We start from the raw sequence: 20,934 nt of genomic DNA, 5'->3' as shown, positions 1-20,934 counted from the left end.
AAACAGTGGTTATATCTAATATCTATACAATAAAGACGCTTAGTATGTAAAAGTTTTGATTTCCAACAAGCTTTTTTCAAATTACTACAAGTAATCAGAGAAGCTGTTTCTTTTAATGTTTATGTATCCTTGCTGTTTGAAAGCTGGGAAAAAATTTAAATCGAAAGTCAACTTTATTGTATTAATAAGTACGAATTTTGAAATTTAAAGTCAACATTATTGTATTAATAAGTGCGAATTTTGAAATTTAAATTAAAAATGTGATAGGTTATGGATCAAAAGAAAGTAGGCAGAAAAATACCTTGAAAAATATTAATTACCTAGCTCCGATATTCTGGTCTCCAATTCGGTAATCTTCTCCTTAGATTTATCCTCCTTCTCTCGGTAATATTTTACTAAACAAAATCTTGAATATACCTTTAATTTCAGAGTAGGTAATGAGCAGAAGACGGAAATAAAATCGCCCAAATGAAAAAAATCATTAACGCACAGAAGACGGGTTTGGATTAGTCCGATTACGGTGGCACATTTACAATTACTATGTACAACTATAAGTTGCTAAATCAATCTGTGTTCTCAGCTCCCCGTCCCTAATTCTGGCCACAGCACTCGGTCCCCTAGCCGTAGCACACGAAATAGAAACTTGATCAACCTTATCTAATCCAACATTTTTTTAAACACAATATACTTACTCAGGGAATGAATTCAAGACTTCTACGAACGTCCTACTTCTATATTTTAAACTCGACATGACTATACTAAATCAAATCAGACTTCTAGGGACGTCCTACTTCTATATTTTAAACTCGACATGACTATACTAAATCAAATCAGACTTCTAGGGACGTCCTACTTCTATATTTTAAACTCGACATGACTATACTAAATTAAATCAAGTGTACCCCAAACACAAAAATAAAATTACCTATTCCACTCTTTTTCTCAGTTTCTCTCTTCTCTATCCTAAGATCCAGCTTGACCTCTCTCAACTCCTTCTCCAGTATCATCACCTTCTCCAGCAACTGAACAAAAAACAAGATTAAAGGGACTGTAAGCGTAAATTTAAAAAAAAGGCAGTGCTCGATTTACAACGGTACCCTTAAAACTAAAAGCGTTGTCCAATCAAGTATAAATTAGACAACTGTGTTATAGTTTCTTAAAACTGTTTATTATCCTTAGGTTTCTTTAGGCTTTCCTTGCTTATAACAAGAGCAGTTAAGAAATTATCGGAATGAAACACTTAAAGAAAATTGGGCATTGTCATTTTGGCATGAAGGGTCACTTGAAATTACACTTCCAGTTCTTTTGAAGGGGGAGGTGTCTAATGATGGAAAGAAAATTTATTCAAATTTTAGATGTGAAACAAGTTTACCAAGGTCTCAAGATTTCAACTCAGGATTTTTGTAAATGATGCAAAAACAGAAAATAAAGATTCAAGCGTAGCCTATTTGGTTATCATTTCATTACACAAAAATAAATATTTCTACCTCTGTAGATTCCGCTTCAGCTTCCTTCTCTTCTTGAATAGTTTTCTCAAGTTCTACTTTCTTCTGCTCAATCTAAACATTTTCACCAGGGGGTCAATCATAACTTTTAAACAAGATTTTTTCTTCAATGTTAGAATTTTGTTTACTGCCGGATTTGATTTCTTAAATTACAGAGTTACCCAAAAAGAATGAAACAGACGATATAATCAATGTGTTATAAAAATTTTTTTCAAGAAACAATTTTTTTCTTCTTCAAAATTCGATTTTTTAAAATTACAAGGGCAATGCCGGGCCCTTCAGCTAGGTAGATTTAAAAAGAGTTTACTGTAAAGAATATACTTTTTGAATTATCTTTTCTACACCATTTTTTTAAACTTAAAGAAAAATAATAACTTCATTTAATCATATTAAAAGAGTTTTAGAACTCCACCCCCTTAATTCTCATCAATTGTGGGTAATCCCTGAATCTATCATTCATTTAGAGAAATTAGACAATTATACAATCGTTGAAGTATGTTACCTCAACAATTACAACCTCGCAATCCTTAACCTTCCCCTTGAGCTCGGTATTCTCCTTCTCCTGCTTCCTCACCACCTCCTTCAACCTGTCTTCCTCCCTCTTCTTCTCCTCCACCAGGTCCTCCAACTTTTCCAGCTTCTCTTCCAGCTCTAGGACCTCCTTCCTGCCCTTCTCCTTCACCTCCTCCCGCCTCTTCTTCTGCAGATCATCGATCTTAGCCTGGACAACCAACAATTCAAATATCAATATTCAGAAGTCAAGATCAGGGGTTGTAAACTTGTAAATTATTTGGACGCCAAATAACAAGATTTAAAATGCTTTAAACCAAAAAATGCATCCATTTTCCCAAAATTAAAAAAAAGGAAAACAAAATGATTCCTGCAGAATTCGGTGTACAACTTTTGGCGAAAATAAAAAAAAATTGCATACCGAGAAATATCCAGGAGAAAACGAAACAACAAGCATTAAGCAACTGTTTAAAATTCTTTCTTTTTTTAAACTTAAAAGTTGTATGTATCAAGGAGTCTTCAATTTAAATATAGATAACCAGAGGCCGAGACTTCACCAGGCCACCTTATAAATAACTTTAAATTGCATTAAAGGTTAAGTTAACCTCTCAGAGTTAAGTTAAAATCTTAAGATTAAGTTTACTCTTAGGACTAAGACAAAGTTAAACTCTTAGGATTAAGTTAACTCTTAGAACTAAATTAAAATATTAGGATTAAATAAACTCCTAAGATTGGGTTAAGTTGTTAGGGCTAAGTTGAACTCTTCAGATTAATTTAAACTCTTAAGCTTAAGTTAAACTCTTAGGGTCAAGTTAATCTCTTAGGATTAAGTTATACTCTTAGGATTAAGTTAAACTTTTAAAATCAAGTTAAACTCTTACAATCAAGTTAAACTCTTAGAATCAAAATAAACTCTTAGAATCAAGTTAAACTCTTAGCATTAAGTTAACTCTTAGACCTAAGTTAAAATATCAGGATTAAGATAAACTCTTAGGATTAAATTAAACTTTTAGGATTAAATTAAACTATTGGTTTCCTGAAGAGTTTCGAACACTTTCTCTAATTCTTTAATTTTATTCTTCCAATCCTCCTCCTTCTCCTGGAACTCCTTCTTCAACCTGTTCACCACCTTATCCTTGTCTAGATCCTTCTTCTCCAACACCAGGTTTAGCTTACCAATCTCCTTGGTCAGGGTCTGCTCATTAGCTTTCCCACTCTCAACTTGGTCTCTACACATTCAAATATGTATCAATTATTTTAAATATTATTTAAAATGAAGTTTAGTACAATTCTATTTTAGTAGATCATCTTTCAGACTGGATCAATTAAAGGGTGTCCCACATCATATTAGATCGTCACATGGGTCTAAATTACGATTTTCGGGACTGATCAGAAAATTTAAGAAGAATAATTTTGCACAAATACATAAGGCTAATATAAAAATTTCCTTGCAGAAAATGCTCGGTTTTTTGAGTTTAATATGTTTATTTTGGCGTAATAGCTTAAGGAGATAGTCTAATATGATATGGGACGCTCTGTATATACATTTACCTTCCAGATCTTATTAGGATTTCATTTATGCAATATACAATCCGAAGATCGTACTGCCGCAGAAATGCTTCAAAGTTGCCTCGCCTTGACTAAACTCAAAAAAACTAAATGCCCCTTCCCTTAGAGACTGCACATTTTGGCATAATAAACTATAGTTTTTATAGCATTTTAAGCATGTATTTTCAGGATTTTAACATGGACCAGCAAAATTAGGCTTTTAGATTAGCGAAATTCAATAAAAATGGTTGCATACGAAAAAAAAAGTTTTTTAATAAGGAATGTGTATTGATTAAGAAATAGAAACCAATACCAACTTTAATCGATTCTCCGTGAAACTGACCAAACACACAAACAACAACTATAATTCCGTAGAAGGCAGGGCTGAGACTTGGTTAAAAATAACCGTAAATACGATTATTTACTTTGAATATTATCAATGCTTAGGATCCATTTAATTTTGATGCGGATCCGGATCCGCACTGGAAAAAATGGATCCGGATCCAGGTCATTTCTTTCAGATTTACTGATTTTTTTTATAACTTGATGAACCATTCAGAAATGAGGAAATTTTTATAATCTCTCTTTTTTCAGCAGTTCAGATTTGACATTTAGGAGTAAAATTTTTTTGGGGGCAGTTTTTGGTTGATATTTTACCCCTTGGATCCAGATCCAAAGCACTGAATAATATGGTTTATGATGGTTTATGATACTATCTCCTACCTTAATGTTGCTATTTCTGATATTGCCTCGGTCAACTCAGTTCTCATCTGGACCACAGTTGTATTCACCTAGGACAAATAGGGAACTTACATTAAAGGGACAAATAGGGAACTTACATTAAAGGGAAAAATAGGAAACTTGCATTAAAGGGACAAATATGGAACTTACATTAAAGGGACAAATAGGAAACATACATTAAAGGGAAAAATAGGGAACTTACATTAAAGGGACAAATAGGGAACTTACATTAAAGGGACAAGGGACAAATAGGGAACTTACATTAAAGGGACAAATAGGGAACTTGCATTAAAGGGACAAAAAGGGAACTTACATTAAAGGGACAAATAGGGAACTCATATTTAAGGGACAAATAGGGAACTTTTAAAATTCAGTGATGGTGATGGACCAAACCTCTGTAGAGTAAAAAAGTAGATGTTAGTTCCACATTTATTGAAAATATATTTCGGTCTGGGTTGACCCTCGTCAGTTCTAACGATATAATAACCATCAAAATCGATAAAAAAAAATAAAAAAATGTAAAAACCTTTTAAAGAATTGGACATAAAAAACTCTTTTTTAAAAACATACTGAATTACAGTTAACAATTAAAGAAAACTATTTTTTTCTGTTCATTAGGGAACTTACATTAAAGGGACAAATAGGGAACTTACATTAAAGGGACAAATAGGGAACTTGCATTAAAGGGATAAATATGGAACTAACATTATAGGGACAATAGGGAACTTACATTAAAGGGACAAATAGGGAACTTACATTATAGGGACAATAGGGAACTTACATTAAAGGGACAAATAGGGATAATATGTGAAAAGCTAATTCGTAATAATTTAGATTAAATGATAATGTTTCCAGGAAAGAAAGGGGCCAATTTCTTTAAAAAGGTGTTTTTTAACAATAAATAACAATTAATTTTTTTTATTTATAACAATTTAAAATTATGGTTTACCTCTTCAGTTTCAGATTTGTCCATATGAAGATTGTCAATATCTCTCTGAAGTTTTTTCAAATCAACCTGGAATATTGAGAATTTATACTTCAGATCAAAAAACTTTTATATTCATTGTATAATGTACATCAAGAAATCAGAAAATGTAAAAATAATAAAAAAAACGCAAAACTTTGAAAAATGTGTGTTTTATAATCTTTGACAATAATTTTTTTCATCATTAGAATGTGCATCAAAAATATATTGCGGAAACCACAAACAATAAACATAAACCAGGAAGAACAAAGAAATTAAAGGGGGTGTTCGCGAATAATGAAAGAGGGTATAGGCTGATATTAAGTTGAATTCGAAAACGTGTAATACCAAAGAACACAAATTCACGGTTTTGCATTACTCCACTCAGATAGTAAAAAGTTCAATGAAATCTATAATTAATCATTCCTTTATAAAAAGCTGGTTTTTTGGTATGCAACAATTTTCATTTAATCCCGCCCCTTTTAATCGATTTAATATTTACAAAGGAATGTCAATTTAAACCCTCTCGGGATTAAATGATAAACCCGAGAGCGCCTGAGAGTAAATGATACATTCAGATATTACATGTACATCCTATAATTAAAAAAATATAGAATTCAATTCTATATCAGCCTATACGCCCTTTGTTTTTTCTCGAACACTCCCTTTAACTTAAAATATTAATACCTGAGCTGATCTGAATTTAGATTCTAGATCTTGGATAGTTTTCTTGTCAGCAGTGTGTAGAGCAGCAAAACTTTCAACCTCTGCAGACCTGAACAATGAACAATGAACATGTTGTGAATTCACAATTGTAAATAATAATAGAGTTCCATGCTCCCTAGTAAGAGTATGTTTGTAGCCTGACAATCTAACAAAAGCCAAACGCCTAAGGTTATTGAACTCGTAGTATTTTTGCAGCCTGATGATCCAACAGGTCAGACCCCAAAGGATATTGAACCCTTCTTTATCTTGTTTATCTGGATTACCAGGCCAGTTGTTATCGAGTATCTGATCAGAAGAGTCTGATGGAAATATATTCGCCAAAGGCAAATATTGTGCTGCTATTTGAGATCCAATTTATTAATTTATCGAGCAGTTAGTATAATTAACATGTAAATATAGTTTTGTGTACAAACATGTTTCATTATTCCACTCAATTTTAGCCTTTTGCTTTCAATCCTTTTTCTTTAATATCAATCAAATAATTGAGTCAAAATAACTATTTTAAAAAATCAATTTAAAAACCAATTAATCATACAAAAAATCTATCTTTAAATCAATCGAAAAAAAAATCAATAAATCGATCATGTATTTCGTTCTATGTATCAAATTGAATTATCTTATCTAAACAAACAATTTTTTAAGACAAAAAATCGAAAAAGCTTAAACTTTGCTCACGTTCATTTTTAAAACAAAATCAAATAAAAATAAGTTTTCAAAAACAACACTAATATTAATAAATTAATATTTGATGGATCAATAAAAAGTAATCAAATATTTATCTTGAACAAAAACTAAAACCTACTTGATCTTAATCTCTGCATTTTTCTCCGCTAGTATCTGATCTCTCTGCTCTATAATCAGCTGTAGTGCATCCACTTTTCCCTAATAATCAAAATTTTAAAAATGCGAGGAAATTCAAATGAATAAATGCGGGAAGATTAAAAAACAAATGCAGGAAATAGTTACTAAACCTCGATACTTCTGCTCTCGTTGAGTGCTGATGTTGTTTCTGAAACAACCTCCTTAAGTTTCGAATTCTCGTGCTCCAGCTGTTTAAGCGTCTAGTACAAATATTAAAGATAAACAAAGAGTCAAAAATCACTAAATGGACAAACCAATGATAAAATAAAAATGCGTTACAAGAAAAAAAACCGTTAAATAGATCTGAGCCCGCGATTTGAAAACTTCGGCTCGAGCCGTAATTCCTTAAACCCGACTTTTATACCCAATCTTTGACCCACCTCTGACGACAGCTTGTGTCACGTGATTGAAAGCTGCAAGATCTTCGGCTCGACTTAAGGAGTTAGGCCCAATGAAAATAAAACCGACCTTGGTTGGTTTTAGTGGAGAATAAGGCTCAATGCTGTGTCTTGTTCTCATAAAAACTGGGAATGTGCCAATTCCTACCATGAAAATCCACCAAATAGAATATTAAACCGGTTTACCGGTTTTTTGAACTCAACTCTCTAGAAAATAAGATGCGGCTTTAATCCGAAGGCTCAAGCCGTAAATAAGGTCCAACGACAGCTTAGACCCGAGCCGTATTTTCCCGATTTTTTTTAATCGCGGGCTCTGATCGTACTGCAAAACAAAAGAAGCGTTTTGATTAATATTATAAACTCGTTGATACTCCACCAACGTAAACGTGTGCAACTTCAAAAATCAAGAGAATTTGGATATTAAAGAAATTCATTTCATTTCACGAAATATATATGACCATATAAGTGTACAGTTCAAAGCCAGAACAGTTCAGAAGACATTTTGTAGATAGGAAAATGGGATAGACAGAATATCCACCTATGAAATGTTATTATACACACATCTTTTGTTTCTTGTAACTTTGAGCCAAGCGCCCAAGCTTTTTCCCTTAAATATTACCACGTTAGTTATTCGTCCTAACTAATATTTTTTAATAAGAAACAATTTAGACTACATTAAGCGTCATTTTAAGCCCCCTAAGACAAAAAAGCAAGGTAAAATAACCACACACAGTTTAAGCAGTTTCCTCCAAAAGAATTTTGGGAATTTTCATGATTAAACTGAATGCATGGAAAAAACACAAGTATTTCCTTTTACAGTATATAGAGCAGAGTAAAACATTTCAAAGTTAAAGTATCAAAATACATTTATTCCACAAAAAGGCAGTTAATCTTTGAAAATATAAAAATTTAAAAATTAACAAGGAATAGGAGAGCAAACGAAAAGAGAACATGTTAAAAGAAGTTGTTAAAAAAATTTGTTAAATGAATTGATTAACAGTTAAAGAAGTTACAGATAATTTTAGAAGTCAGTTAAGGACGATTAATTTGCTTCCAAATTCGTGAGCAATCCCTTTATCGTGAATTAACCCATAAACCTAGGACAGTTTGTGTAAAAAATCACCAATTTGGATTCAGAGAAAAAAGAACAGGTTATGTTAGTTTTAGATACAAAAAAAAACCCGAAAAAATTGCAAAACAACAAAATTTTATTTTTAATTTTTCGCCCGAAATTTAGAAGATTACCCCTTAAATTAATAGAAAACAACTGAAACAATCAAGTATTAAGAAAAAAAAGCATGCAACAAAATTCAGGGGTGCATATTTTATGTTGTAAGTTCAGTGCTTAGGATCCGGATCCGGATCCATTGGATCCGCAAGATTTTGACTTCCTGGATCCGGATCCGCAAAAATATGCGGATCCACGGATCCGGATCCAAGGGGTAATATATCAACCAAAAACTACAGAAAGTTTTTTACTCCTAAAACCCAAATCTGAACTTCTGAAACAAAGAGAGATTATAAAAAATTTCCTCATTTCTGAATGGTTCATCAAATTTTAGGATAAAAATAAGTGAAAAAAAATAAAACAAAAAATTAGAAAATTATTTTTTGTTAAAAAAAATCAATAAATCTTAAAGAAATGCCCTGGATCCGGATCCGGATTTGGATCCGGATCCATTATTTTTCAATGCGGAAACCGGATCTGCATCAAATTTAAATGGATCCTAAGCACTGGTAATAAATACAACAACTTTTATTAACCCAAAAATTGTGTTATATTCTTTTTGGACAATTTCGTGAACTTCAGTTTAAATTCGGAGATAAAAATTGAACACTGTATGTCTGAGGAATGATGGGAAATATATACCCCTTTATACAACACTGCCGTACTATATTTGTGTTTAGTATTTATTTACTGTTGCTATATCTTGAATTGATGCAAGTCCAGGGCCCAGAATAGACAATTTCTTAATTAATCAATAATTTCATCAATAAATGGAAAAAACATGAATTAATTAAAATATGAATGGAGGAATTAGAACCAAATTTAAATGATAAATAAAAAAATAACGAGGAAGAGGTGAGTGATTTCGTTAAAGGACAGGGGTGTATATTTTCTCCAAAAATAATTCTCCCCCTCGAAAATAAATTTTTCCTCCAGATTTTTTTCACTAAATTAGGATAAAAATAATGAAGGGATAAATGAAAGGATAATGATTAACGAATGAATGAATTAAAGAAGATAAAGGATGAATAAATAAATGGATAAACAAATAACTACGAAAGAAATAATGAAAAAGATAGAAAAGAATGTAACAAAAGATGAACAATAGGAAGGATGAATGAATGAATGAATGAATAAATGAATATAGCTCTCACCTCTGATCTTTTCTCCTCTAAAGCTGCAACATTCTCAAGTCTCTGTTTATAATCCTTGAGTTTGTTCTTTAACTGGGTCTTAATACCCTTAACACTCTCAAGTTCTACAAAACCAATAGTTTCAACATTCAGAATTCAGACCAATCTCTATGTCTAATTGCAAAAAGCTCCTTACTTGTGTCCTAATTAGTCCTCAAAAGTGTATCCTAATATTTTTGAATACTTCCGTCTGTTGGTTTGCAGTTTTTGCCACGAGCTGAAATTTACTAATCCTAATATCTCTGCAACCAGATGGTGCAAACCTTTGATAATTCAAACTTAGATTATTTTATCTAACAGATTTTATAATATGAAATATCAAAGGTTTCAACATTGGGTTGCAAAAGATAAAGGCATAAGAAAGTTTGAGTTTGTGGCAAAAACTCGATTCATTTAAAAAACTACTAGAAAAAGTTTCTGTTTATTTTAATCTTAAAACGTTGTTTAAACGTTGTAAAAACATTGTAAAAACATTGTAAAACATTGTAAAAACGTTGTAAAAACGTTGTGAAAACGAAATATGTAAAATTGAATCTATTCCTGATTTAGTAGCTTTCAGTTCTCTTCGTGTTGAACTCAGAGTTGTTTCCAGCTCAGAACTTTTATCCTAAAATAAAACAGAAGTATTAAAAATGAAAGTAAAATTATATAAGTCTTTATAATAGTCCATCAACAGAAAGTATATATGCGCATACATTTCTAACAAAAATCTTCTTTAATTATCTCTGTACCTGTTACTCCTAGTCTACAGTCCCTTTAATTATCTCTCTACCTGTTCCTCCTAGTCTACAGTCTCTTTAATTATCTCTCTACCTGTTCCTCCTAGTCTACAGTATCTTTAATTATCTCTCTACCTGTTCCTCCTTGTCTACAGTCTCTTTAATTATCTCTATACCTGTTCCTCCTAGTCCACAGTCTCTTTAATTATCTCTACCTGTTCCTTCTTGTCTACAGTCTCTTTAATTATCTCTCTACCTGTTCCTCCTTGAGTTCAGTTCTAAGTTTGTCCAACTTTTCCTCCTCTTTCTTAGCCCACTTGTTCCGTACCTAAAAACAATAAAAAATGGATAATTAAACTAATTATTCTGTAAGATAATTCTTATTGGTTGAAGTTGAACGTTTTCGACATCTTACAAAATAATCACAAAAAAATCATACAATATTTTTTTTTAAATAAAAAACTCTTACATCCTGTAGAACTTGAAGAGTTTTATGTTCGGTGGCCGACCTCTCTTGCCTCTCAATCTCCAGAACTCTCTCAAGGTTTTTGATGTTGGTCTTGAGCTGCGTATTCTCATTCTCCGCCATGGACAGCTCGTAGGTCAGCTTCTCTGTAGCTTCAAAATCCCTTTGGCTCGTCTCATGAGTTCTAGATTAGTGATAAATATACTCATTTATATATATATGAAAAAAAAATATATAACTGAGAGAAGGACTGATTCTTTAATCAATTCGTCCCCCTCCTCCTCCTCCTACTCCTCCCCATGAGGCAGGGTGGAATTCTGTACAATATAGACCCCTGAGAGAAGGACTGATTCTCCCCCCCCCCTCCTCCTTCTCCTCCCCATGAGGGAGGGTAGAATTCTGTACAATATAGACCCCTGAGAGAAGGACTGATTCTTTAAAACAGCAAGATACCTTGTAGTGCTGAATATCTGCTGCTCTAACTGAAATATTCTACAAAACAAATAAATGATGAAATTTTGTAATTGTAAAAATCTGTTTTTATGTCGTAAACACCGTAAAATATTATATATTGACCTAAAATATTTTCTCACTAAAGAAAAATTTTAAACCATAAATAAAAGCCATGGAATTTATATTTCTGTGGGTTGTGAAATATGAACATTTTCTTTATCGTCATTAGTGTTCCTGAGTTTGTAGTTCTCTAGTTCAGAAGCTTTAGTTTTAAGTTCAGTTTCCAGACTTGTAGATTCCTTGGTCTCTAGACTCTTCAGCTTACCCTAGTACAAGAATATATTACATATTTGTAGTTTTAAGTTCAGTTTCCAGGCTTGTAGATTCCTTGGTCTCTAGACTCTTCAGTTTACCCTAGTACAGGAATATATTACATATTTGTAGTTTTAAGTTCAGTTTTCAGACTTGTAGATTCCTTGGTCTCTAGACTCTTCAGTTTACCCTGGTACAAGAATATATTACATATTTGTAGTTTTTAGTTCAGTTTCGAGGCTTGTAGATTCCTTGGTCTCCAGACTCTTCAGTTTACCCTAGTACAGGAATATATTACATATTTGTAGTTTTTAGTGCAGTTTTCAGACTTGTAGATTCCTTGGTCTCCAGACTCTTCAGTTTACCCTAGTTCAAGAATATATTACATATTTGTAGTTTTAAGTTCAGTTTCTAGACTTGTAGATTCCTTGGTCTCTATAGACTCTTCAGCTTACCCTAGTACAGGAATATATTAAATATTTGTGGTTTTAAGTTCAGTTTCCAGACTTATGTGGAACTAACATCTATATTTTTAAAAATGAGGTTTGGTCCATCACCATCACCGAATTTTAAATCTAAAAGAAAGCTTTTGTATTTTGGATAGTAAGAGCAGATTTTAGAGGGTTTAGAGCCCAAAAAAGTATTTATGGCAAACTTAAGAAACAATAAGTATTAAAAAACTCTTCCCTACAAAGATTAGAAACTCAAAAAAAAAAATTCTGTTTTTAAGCCAAATATAAAAATAGCAATCATCTACGATTGGAAACAGATATCTACAAGAGGGGGGGGGGGGTAATTAATAATTTAAATACAAACCCCTGTGCAGTACTTACTTTATCTGAAGTAAAGGTGAACCCAATGAAAGGAAGATGTTTGAGTGTCTTCTTGTCAGTAAGACTGGAGATATCAATGCTAGAAGGTTCGTCCTCAATAACATCAAAGTTGGAAGTATCATCTGCCCTTTTCACCTTAATGTAACAGATATCAACCAACATGACTCAAAAATCAACCAACAAGATTCAGAAATCAACCAGCATGACTCAGAAATCAACCAAAATGACTCAGAAATCAACCAACATGACTTAGAAAACAACCATCTAATAAACAAACAAACTGTATTGAAAACTTGAGCTCAAATCAGTTTTAAAGAATTGAAAAATGTTGAAAATTGGTGAAGTTACGAGGAATAGTAATTTAGGAATGTGTTTTTTTTGTCCTAACTGGGTAATTTTTTTTAAAATTCGATTTGTAAATTTAATTGAACTTGGGTATTCAAGCCGGTTTCAGCAATACCCATATCAATAAACTTTTCAAAAATTGTATTCTCGGCTTCAAAAAATGCCTATTGTAAACATATCTTAAAATTCCTAGAAGAATACATTTTGGTTCTTGAAAATGATTCCAGAAAAATGTTTCACCCTAACTAACCAACCTGGGGCACATGAGGTGGTTTCTGGTTCCTCATATTGTTCCAATCAATATCTCCAAAGAACGGATGACGGATCAAGTTCTGATGTCCAATCCTCTTCGGTGCACTACTTAGCAGACGCTTAATCAAACTCTTCAGCTCACCAGAACATTCTTCATTAGAAGGGAACTCAACCTGACATTATTATTATTATTTGCAGACAACCAATCGTTCAATGAAATAGGGGTTAACAACTCGACATAAATATCAATTAAATAATTCTGGAGAAAAAGAGTAGCGCTTAGAATCCGCAATAAGCTTTCCTGCTCCGCAAAAAAATATGCGATCCAATGATTCGAAATCATGAGAAAAAAAAATAATTTCAACGTAAGATAAAATTGTTCGCACTCCAATCAACCATTTTAAGTTAAGATCATTAAACCTACATTAAAATCAAGTTAACATAAAACACCAGTTTCCAAATATAAATTTACAAATAAATTTTTGTTTGGCGAAAGAACGTAGAAAAATAATGTTTGATGAGCTGGCAAGTCTCTCTTTCACCTTCCCCCCCCCTCCCCCCCCCCCCCTCCCACTTCCTTCTTACTTTAATCCCAAACCTCAATTCTTTTTACAGTACAGTATAGCACGAATAATAAAGAGAAACGGGGCGAAATGATTTTAAGAAAATATATACCCCTGGAATATGTACACCGGGAAAGGGGAATAAACTACTACTCAAGGGTGGTCTCCAGTGATTTTGTAGCAGCAAAGTAAAAAAAAAGTTACAACTTACCTGCTTGTGCGCCATAATGTTTGAATAAGTGTTGATAACACTCCCGTCCAGGTCGGAGAAGGGGGTCTCCCCGAACATCATCTCGTAGGCGAGGATACCGAGGGACCAGTAGTCACACTCCGCGCCGTGGGACTTGGACCCAGTCTTACTCTGCAGGCACTGCAGCACCTCAGGGGCAATATATTCCGGGGTTCCAACAGGGATAACTTTAGTTACTAAACCTAAACAGAAAATATTTATGGGAACAAATGAAAAGATGTTCGAAAACGTAAAGCCCCACCTCCCCTTAGCTCTTTTTATTGCTGATTTTTACAAGAAAAAACAAGAACAATGCATTTTTTTATTTTACAAAACCCTAAACAGTTTTCTTTTATCTTTAAAAAGTTCTAAAAAGGGGGAAAATTCCGCAATTTGACAGATTAACAGCTACAAACTGGGCTCTTGCCCCAAACCTGACATTGATTATCAGATTAGGACCTAATCTCAGGTTAGAAGCTTCCTCCCCTCGGGTAGTACCTGCGGTATTGAGCCGAGCCGAGCTACCAAAATCCGCAATCTTGACATGTCCGGTAATGTCTAGCAATATGTTTTCAGGTTTGATATCTCGATGAACGTATCCCATCTTATGCAGATCATGGATACCAAGAGCAACCTAGAAACAAACAGAACAGATCAAATTATTTTTATAATGGTTACAGTATTCTTTAATCATATTATTCATAACCTGCTGTGTAAAATCTAATCCTGATATCCTACCTCTACTGTGTAGAATTTAACCTTGATATCCTACCTCTGCTGTGTAGAATCTAATCCTGATATCCTACCTCTACTGTGTAGAATCTAACCTTGATATCCTACCTATGCTGTGTAGAATCTAACCTTGATATCCTACCTCTGCTGTGTAGAATCTAACCCTGATATCCTACCTCTGCTGTGTAGAATCTAACTCTGATATCCTACCTCTGCTGTGTAAAATCTAACTGCAGGTTCCTCAAGCTTGTGTCCAGTTTTATCCAGGAGTGAAAGAAGATCACCTCCAGCATGGAACTCCATTGCCAGGTATAGATGAAGGTCATCCTAAACATTGAACTTGTAATTTTCGCTGGAACTTCAACGAAACCCTCCATCAACTGACTACATAGGCATGACAGATTTACAACAGTGCCCTGAACACCTTTTGTCTAAGAAAAACGACGATATCTTACTATTATTGCTACTCAACTAAAAGTTTTTATACGCTGTGGGTCGGGGAGACAACTCTAGTTTTTAGTCGCGTAAAATTATGACCAAAAAATGCACATTCAACATACCCCTTCTAAACAACATTTTTTATCTATAAAGTGTTGCTTTTCAAGTTGGCATTTCGTCTAAATGTAAAATTGAAATACAATACTTCCGCGAATTTTTCTGTGAACATTGTTATTTTATAAAATAAAAATTATTTCGACATTGTTTTGGGCAAAATTTTGGCCCGACGGTTCTGCCGTTTTAAAGTTTATAAACAAGCTAAAAATATATAGAGGTACCAAGTACTTATCTTTAGAAAGGTATATGTATATATTAATTCTATGACCTGGAAAGCATAATCAAGTTTTGTGAGCCATGAGCTGGTTGATCTGGCCATAATATCCCTCTCCTCCTCATAGAAAGCAGAGTTCCTATCCCCTGTCTTCTTCATTATCTTCATAGCGTAAACGTTACCACTACTCTTCTCCTAATCATACCCTTTCATTCCAGCTGTAGTGCTTAGATACGGATCAGGAAAAATATACGAATCCAAGGGGCAGAATATTAACCAAAAAGTGCAAAAAAATACTTGTTTACTTTCAAACCATAAATCTGAACTGCTGAACAAATTTCCTGATCTCTGAATGGTTCAAGTTCTAGCATTAAGATGAACGAAAAAAGGCGATAAAATAATTTGATAATTTTGCTTTGTTAAAAAATTTTTAGTAAATCTTACAGAAACGCTCATGTCCTGGATCAGGATCCAATATTTTCCAGTAAGGATCCAGGATCCGGATCCGCACCGCATTAAAATCAAATGGATCAAAAGCACTACAACTCGTTCAATGGGAAAACAATTCAAAACAAACACGACAAATGTCATGAATTCGTCAATTTGTAGAATGAAAGTTCCTTAGCAAGTTTGACATCGGCGAAGTTTCCCCGGCCGATGATTCGCTTGACATCGAAATCATTTATGCTTATCCTGTAAAGAACTCAGGATCACACATTAAAAAGTTATAAGATGGAAAATTTTGACAAATTTATATAAGAAGAGTACTCTACTCAAGGCTGTGCCCAGACCCGTAACCAGGGGGGTGCAAGGGTGCAGGTGCACCCCCCTTTCTTCTGAAAGGGGGGTGCAATGACGAATTTGCACCCCAACAAGTTCCATATAAAAGAAATTGTTTCTCATAATTTTCTAAAATCTAGTTACCAATAATATAGCTCAAGGAAGAGTTGATTCCCTTCCCAAACCATTCATCCATTTATTTTGAAATATAATAGCCATTTTTGGGAGTTTCAAAAACATTATTTTAAGCGAGGATATTTGTCATTTTTAGTTTTTTGAATACTCAAAAATTCGCTAAGAATGTCTCAATGTCAATAAATAAACTCTTTTAACCCTATCCCTGCTGGGGTACTTGAAAACCAGGATATGCTGGGGGGGGGGGGGTCAATTTGACCCCCCCTCTAAATCCCATGTTTGATGTCCAAATATGACAAATGATACATTATTAGAAAGCTCTTGTGCTTTACTTTTAGAATCTGCAAAAAGATTTGCAAATTTGCAAAAAGTGAATTTTTTTATCGCAAAATCCAATTAAATATTAAATGTTTGCAAAAAAAATTTGTCCAAAAAATGAAAAATTATACATTTTTGAAGAGCCCTTGACTATGCCATTTCAAATTTGCAAAAAAATTTCCAATATTTTTAATAACCTGATTTTTAATCAAGAAAAACTAAAATGTTCAAATTTCCTTTGACATGTTGTTTGCAAATAATTTGCAATTTTTTTTCGCAAGTGAAAATGGGTCTAAACAAAGATTTAGTTTGTTACAGGAAAAAGCAGTAATTCAGGCAATGTGCCTGAGGACTCAGGCAGTTAGTATTAAAGCCGGATTTTAGGCCTAAAGGGAGGGTTTTGGGTATGTAGGAAAAGCCAAAAAATTTCAACAGCCTCAGACCAATACTTTTTGAGTTATGTAAAAAAACTAAAAGGGGGGGGTCAAATTGACCCCCCCCCACCTCCAGTAGGGTTTAACAAAATATTAGAAATTTTTTTTTTATTCATCTTCATAATATCATGATTAGGTCGAGGGAAAAGAAGCCTTGATTTTAAATAATGAATTTTTTCCTTAAGCTAAAGTACCATTCATATATTTTTTATGTATATTGTATATATGTAAACTGAAAAGTTTCAGACACTAAAATGTAACCCTTAAAAGCTTAAATACACTTGTTAAAAAGGTTAGTCTTTATAGCGTACATTGACAATGTAATAAAGAAAACCATATACTACCGTAAAAGCAACCAAGCATTTGCTTGCACCCCCCTTGGAAAAATCCTGGTTACGGGCCTGGCTGTGCCCTATTGAAATGTGGGAAAATTTAATTGTGGTGTATACTGTTAATCTCAATTGACGAGAATATTTAGTTGTAAAACTAGAAAAAAAATATTTAATTGCTCGGGAGGGAGAAGGGCACTATGGGGTATTTAAGGGGGTCAGGAGACGTAAAAAACTTATACTTTATAGCTTTTTTACAAGAAATTACAACGGATTTAGGGTAATCTAGACTCATAAATACCCAATTTAAGAGTTTTACTTTTCAAGGAAATGACAAGTTTTCCTTCTGATTTTAGAACTTAAACGCAACATTCCAACGACTTAGAAGACACTTTTAACTAAAATATTTGTGTGGTCGAGCCTTGTTTGAAATGAATTTTAGAGATTTATTGTGTAAAATCAGTATTGCTGACCCCCCCCCTGATACCCCACCAAGGGGGGGGGGTGCACTGCATTTGTGTGATCTCCTGCCTAAGTTTGTTGTAGTTGTTGACTGTTGTCTGGAACTTGTTGATAAACTCTACCAGATGTTGTTTTCCCTTAAACGACAACATTTTATTTTATCCGAAAAAAAACATGATGCTTAATATCAACTTAACAGATCCATGTATTTTTTTTTAATTTCCCGGAGCGAACATCAAAAATATATTTTACTAGCTGAAGTGCCCGGCGTTGCCCTTGTAATATTTCAAAAAGTTAAACTTCATAAAAAGTTCCGATGGGTTTCCTCAAAAAATGTCAGCCTATTCGGTTCAGCAGTTGGTCAGCTATATATATATATATATTTATATGAGTAAAAGCTTTAAATAAGATTTATAGAACATACCCATGGTAACAAATAAACTCAAGGTTAGTTATAAATTACAAAACAACGATTTATTTATTTTAATTTTGAAAGTTCAGCAATCAATAACATTTCAAAATGCTAAGCTGCTAATCAAAGTTATATTAAAAGAGCCTAATATGGTAATAAACAGTAATTAATCAGAAAGAAAATCTAAAAATATAAATTGTTTAAAATGTTGCCGTGCCTTAGTTTCATCTTTACAGTTTTCGTAGAGAACAATGAATGCGTCAACTAAACCTTCAAACGTGAGACCAGGCTGAAGGGGGTCAAGAACCTAAATCAAATGAAATTTTTCATCTAAAAAAATATGTACGATGGTTTGTATTTTTTCCTAGAGGACGATTTAAAATCGTTCTCTAGGAATATACCAATAAGTGGTCATGTACAAGATTGATAGGAGGGGGAGGGTCCAAAAACCGTTCTCTAGGACAGACCCCATTTTCCTGTGTGGGAATTATGTATTAAATAAATTTCCCTATTTTTAATATTGGATTTAATTTAATAAACGTCAAATAATCAGATCAAGCCCCTTTTCTATTAGGATGAGAGTTAAAAATCTAGAAGGTTACCCCTCCCCCCCCCCATTGCAATACATTGAGTAACTAATTTAATAATCGTCTAAATATACCTCCTTTCTGAGCCGTAGAAACCTATTTATAATCGGTGCTTCGGCAGACATTTTTATACCTTGCCGGCCTTAACTACCCACCACCGCGGGGTTTACAAACACACCTCTGAAATATAGATATTAATCAGACTAATTCTAAATCCATTGTGTCTTATAAAATATTTAAAAATACATGAAATTCATAGAAATTAAGGGGCGCGTTGGAAAAGTAGGATGGGATCCGTCATAGTATACGATTCATTATTTACTTCGCACTATTTTTTAAATCTACTTTTATTGTCACTTGTTAAAAATCAGAGAGTCATTTGAAATTGAATTGAAAAAGCGCGGGTTAAAAATCTTAAATTTTGAAATATTACAACTGTATTGCGGCATTTTTACGCAGTAAGGGACAATGAATACGACATTTTATATCTTCTCATCTACAGGGTGTGTCCCGATGGTGTGTCCCACATAATATTAGACCGTCAATGGGTATAAATCAAGTGCGTATACAGGGGGGGGGGGCAAAGGACAGTGCCCCCTTAGAAATCAGAGCTATCAAACTTTTCAAATCTTAAACTGCAGAGTGAAGGCTGAAGAACAGGATGTGGAGAATGTGGATGTGTACCTTACTATTTTATACTTTTTGCCTGTTGATAGAAGCTAAATGTTCTGAATACAGATCAAACTTTGCCCCCCCCCCCCCTTAGGAGCTCCTAGGGGTGGGGAGCGGGAAAGTAAAGAATTTCAAAAAGGAAAATTACAATATAAAAGTACGGATACAAATTTTCAATAACAGACAATTTCGTAAAATAGAGGCTAAATATTTAGAATGTAAAGCTATTATTTTGCCCCCCTCCAAGAAGCTCCTAGAGGGGAGGGCAAAAAAAAATTTGGCGCTTTGCGCAATTTTTGGCCGCCCCTTGATTTTTCATTATATACGCCCTTGGTCTAAATTACGATTTTTGGGACTCATCAGAAAATTGAAGAATATTGAATCATTTCGAAAATTTGAATGGTGCTATTATTGAAATAGTCTTGGGAAATATACTATTTTTAGTATTATATGTTTATTTTGGCATTATTAGAGCTTGGATGTAATCTAATGATATGGGACGCTCTGTATGTTTTCCGACCGACCTACGTACATCCGCTATACAAGTTTTTTTTTTAACTATTTCCGACTTATTCAATACTCAGCAGTGCTCTGGCAGCTTCTAACGCTAGATCCTATGAACATGTAGGTCGTGTATAAAAGTTTTTTTCTGAACTTAAAATGTACTAAAAAATATTAAACTTGCAATTTTATGTTTAATGTCCAGCTCAGAGGCGCAACTAGGGGGGGGGGCGGCCGGGCGCGCGCCCTCCCTTAGTTGGGGATAAAATTTTATTTCGGTCCAAAATAAAAATATTTTGTGGCATTCAACTATAGGGTAACAAACGTTGAAAAAAAGAGGCAAACTTAAGTCTGGTGGAGAAATTTGAATAATAATTTGTGTGGGTGTAATTTAATAATCTACTTTGGGGGCATTTTTATTGAAAATCGGCATTGGATACAAAGAGAAAATTTTCACAATTAAAAAAAGGATGGGAGCAAAGCGCCCTACAAGCCTAGTTAGTATATTAAAATGAATAAGATTGTAGATCAAGAAATATATAGTTCCCTGTTGTAGATAATGCTTGCAGATTCCCACTGTAAAGGAACCGGAAGTGAGTCTTTGCCACAAAATCATATTTTTCTAATCCTTGTATCTGTCCGATCTACATAATAACCTAAATAGTGTAAAACTTTGATATTTCAAGCTATATATTATTAAATCTAACAGAATTCATAGTGTAAAATAACCAAGGTCCATTGGGTTGATAAGTCGATGTACGGATTCGAAAATCAGAATTTGTGGCAGAGACTCAATTCCTTTGTAGATTTTTTCTCGATTTCCCTATCAATTACAAACTAAAAAAGGAAAAAAATGTTTTGTTTCCAAAACTTTTCAATATATTTACGATTTTTACTGTCACACTTTTTCATATTTTAGTCGTAAAAGCAAAGCAAACAAAAATTTAAACATTTTAT

The 20,934-nt window shown here is 33.4% G+C and overlaps 1 protein-coding gene across 1 annotated transcript in view; it reads right to left on the bottom strand.

The window, feature by feature from the left end:
* LOC111703608 (citron Rho-interacting kinase) overlaps positions 1-18,997 on the bottom strand; it is a gene marked incomplete at its 3' end in the record, with an annotated part of 28,408 nt that extends 9,411 nt beyond the window's left edge. The window contains 27 exon segments of the mRNA XM_023475592.1: positions 321-395; positions 926-1,022; positions 1,488-1,559; positions 2,008-2,226; positions 3,052-3,244; positions 4,287-4,354; positions 5,254-5,319; positions 5,956-6,043; positions 6,797-6,876; positions 6,966-7,055; positions 9,173-9,223; positions 9,636-9,739; positions 10,215-10,281; positions 10,650-10,721; positions 10,863-11,043; positions 11,313-11,351; positions 11,547-11,638; positions 12,458-12,592; positions 13,057-13,227; positions 13,829-14,049; positions 14,345-14,480; positions 14,789-14,905; positions 15,402-15,542; positions 15,968-16,040; positions 17,875-17,942; positions 18,435-18,524; positions 18,879-18,997. Coding sequence (XP_023331360.1) covers positions 321-395; positions 926-1,022; positions 1,488-1,559; positions 2,008-2,226; positions 3,052-3,244; positions 4,287-4,354; positions 5,254-5,319; positions 5,956-6,043; positions 6,797-6,876; positions 6,966-7,055; positions 9,173-9,223; positions 9,636-9,739; positions 10,215-10,281; positions 10,650-10,721; positions 10,863-11,043; positions 11,313-11,351; positions 11,547-11,638; positions 12,458-12,592; positions 13,057-13,227; positions 13,829-14,049; positions 14,345-14,480; positions 14,789-14,905; positions 15,402-15,542; positions 15,968-16,040; positions 17,875-17,942; positions 18,435-18,524; positions 18,879-18,929 — 2,857 coding nt within the window.
* Positions 18,998-20,934: the final 1,937 nt, after the last annotated feature.

The sequence above is a fragment of the Eurytemora carolleeae genome, unplaced genomic scaffold, assembly GCF_000591075.1.
Source record: "Eurytemora carolleeae unplaced genomic scaffold, Eaff_2.0 scaffold552, whole genome shotgun sequence".
Taxonomy (NCBI): Eukaryota; Metazoa; Arthropoda; class Copepoda; order Calanoida; family Temoridae; genus Eurytemora; species Eurytemora carolleeae.
The sequence above is the reverse complement of the archived record's forward strand: the minus strand, read 5'-3'. Positions and strand labels throughout refer to the sequence as shown.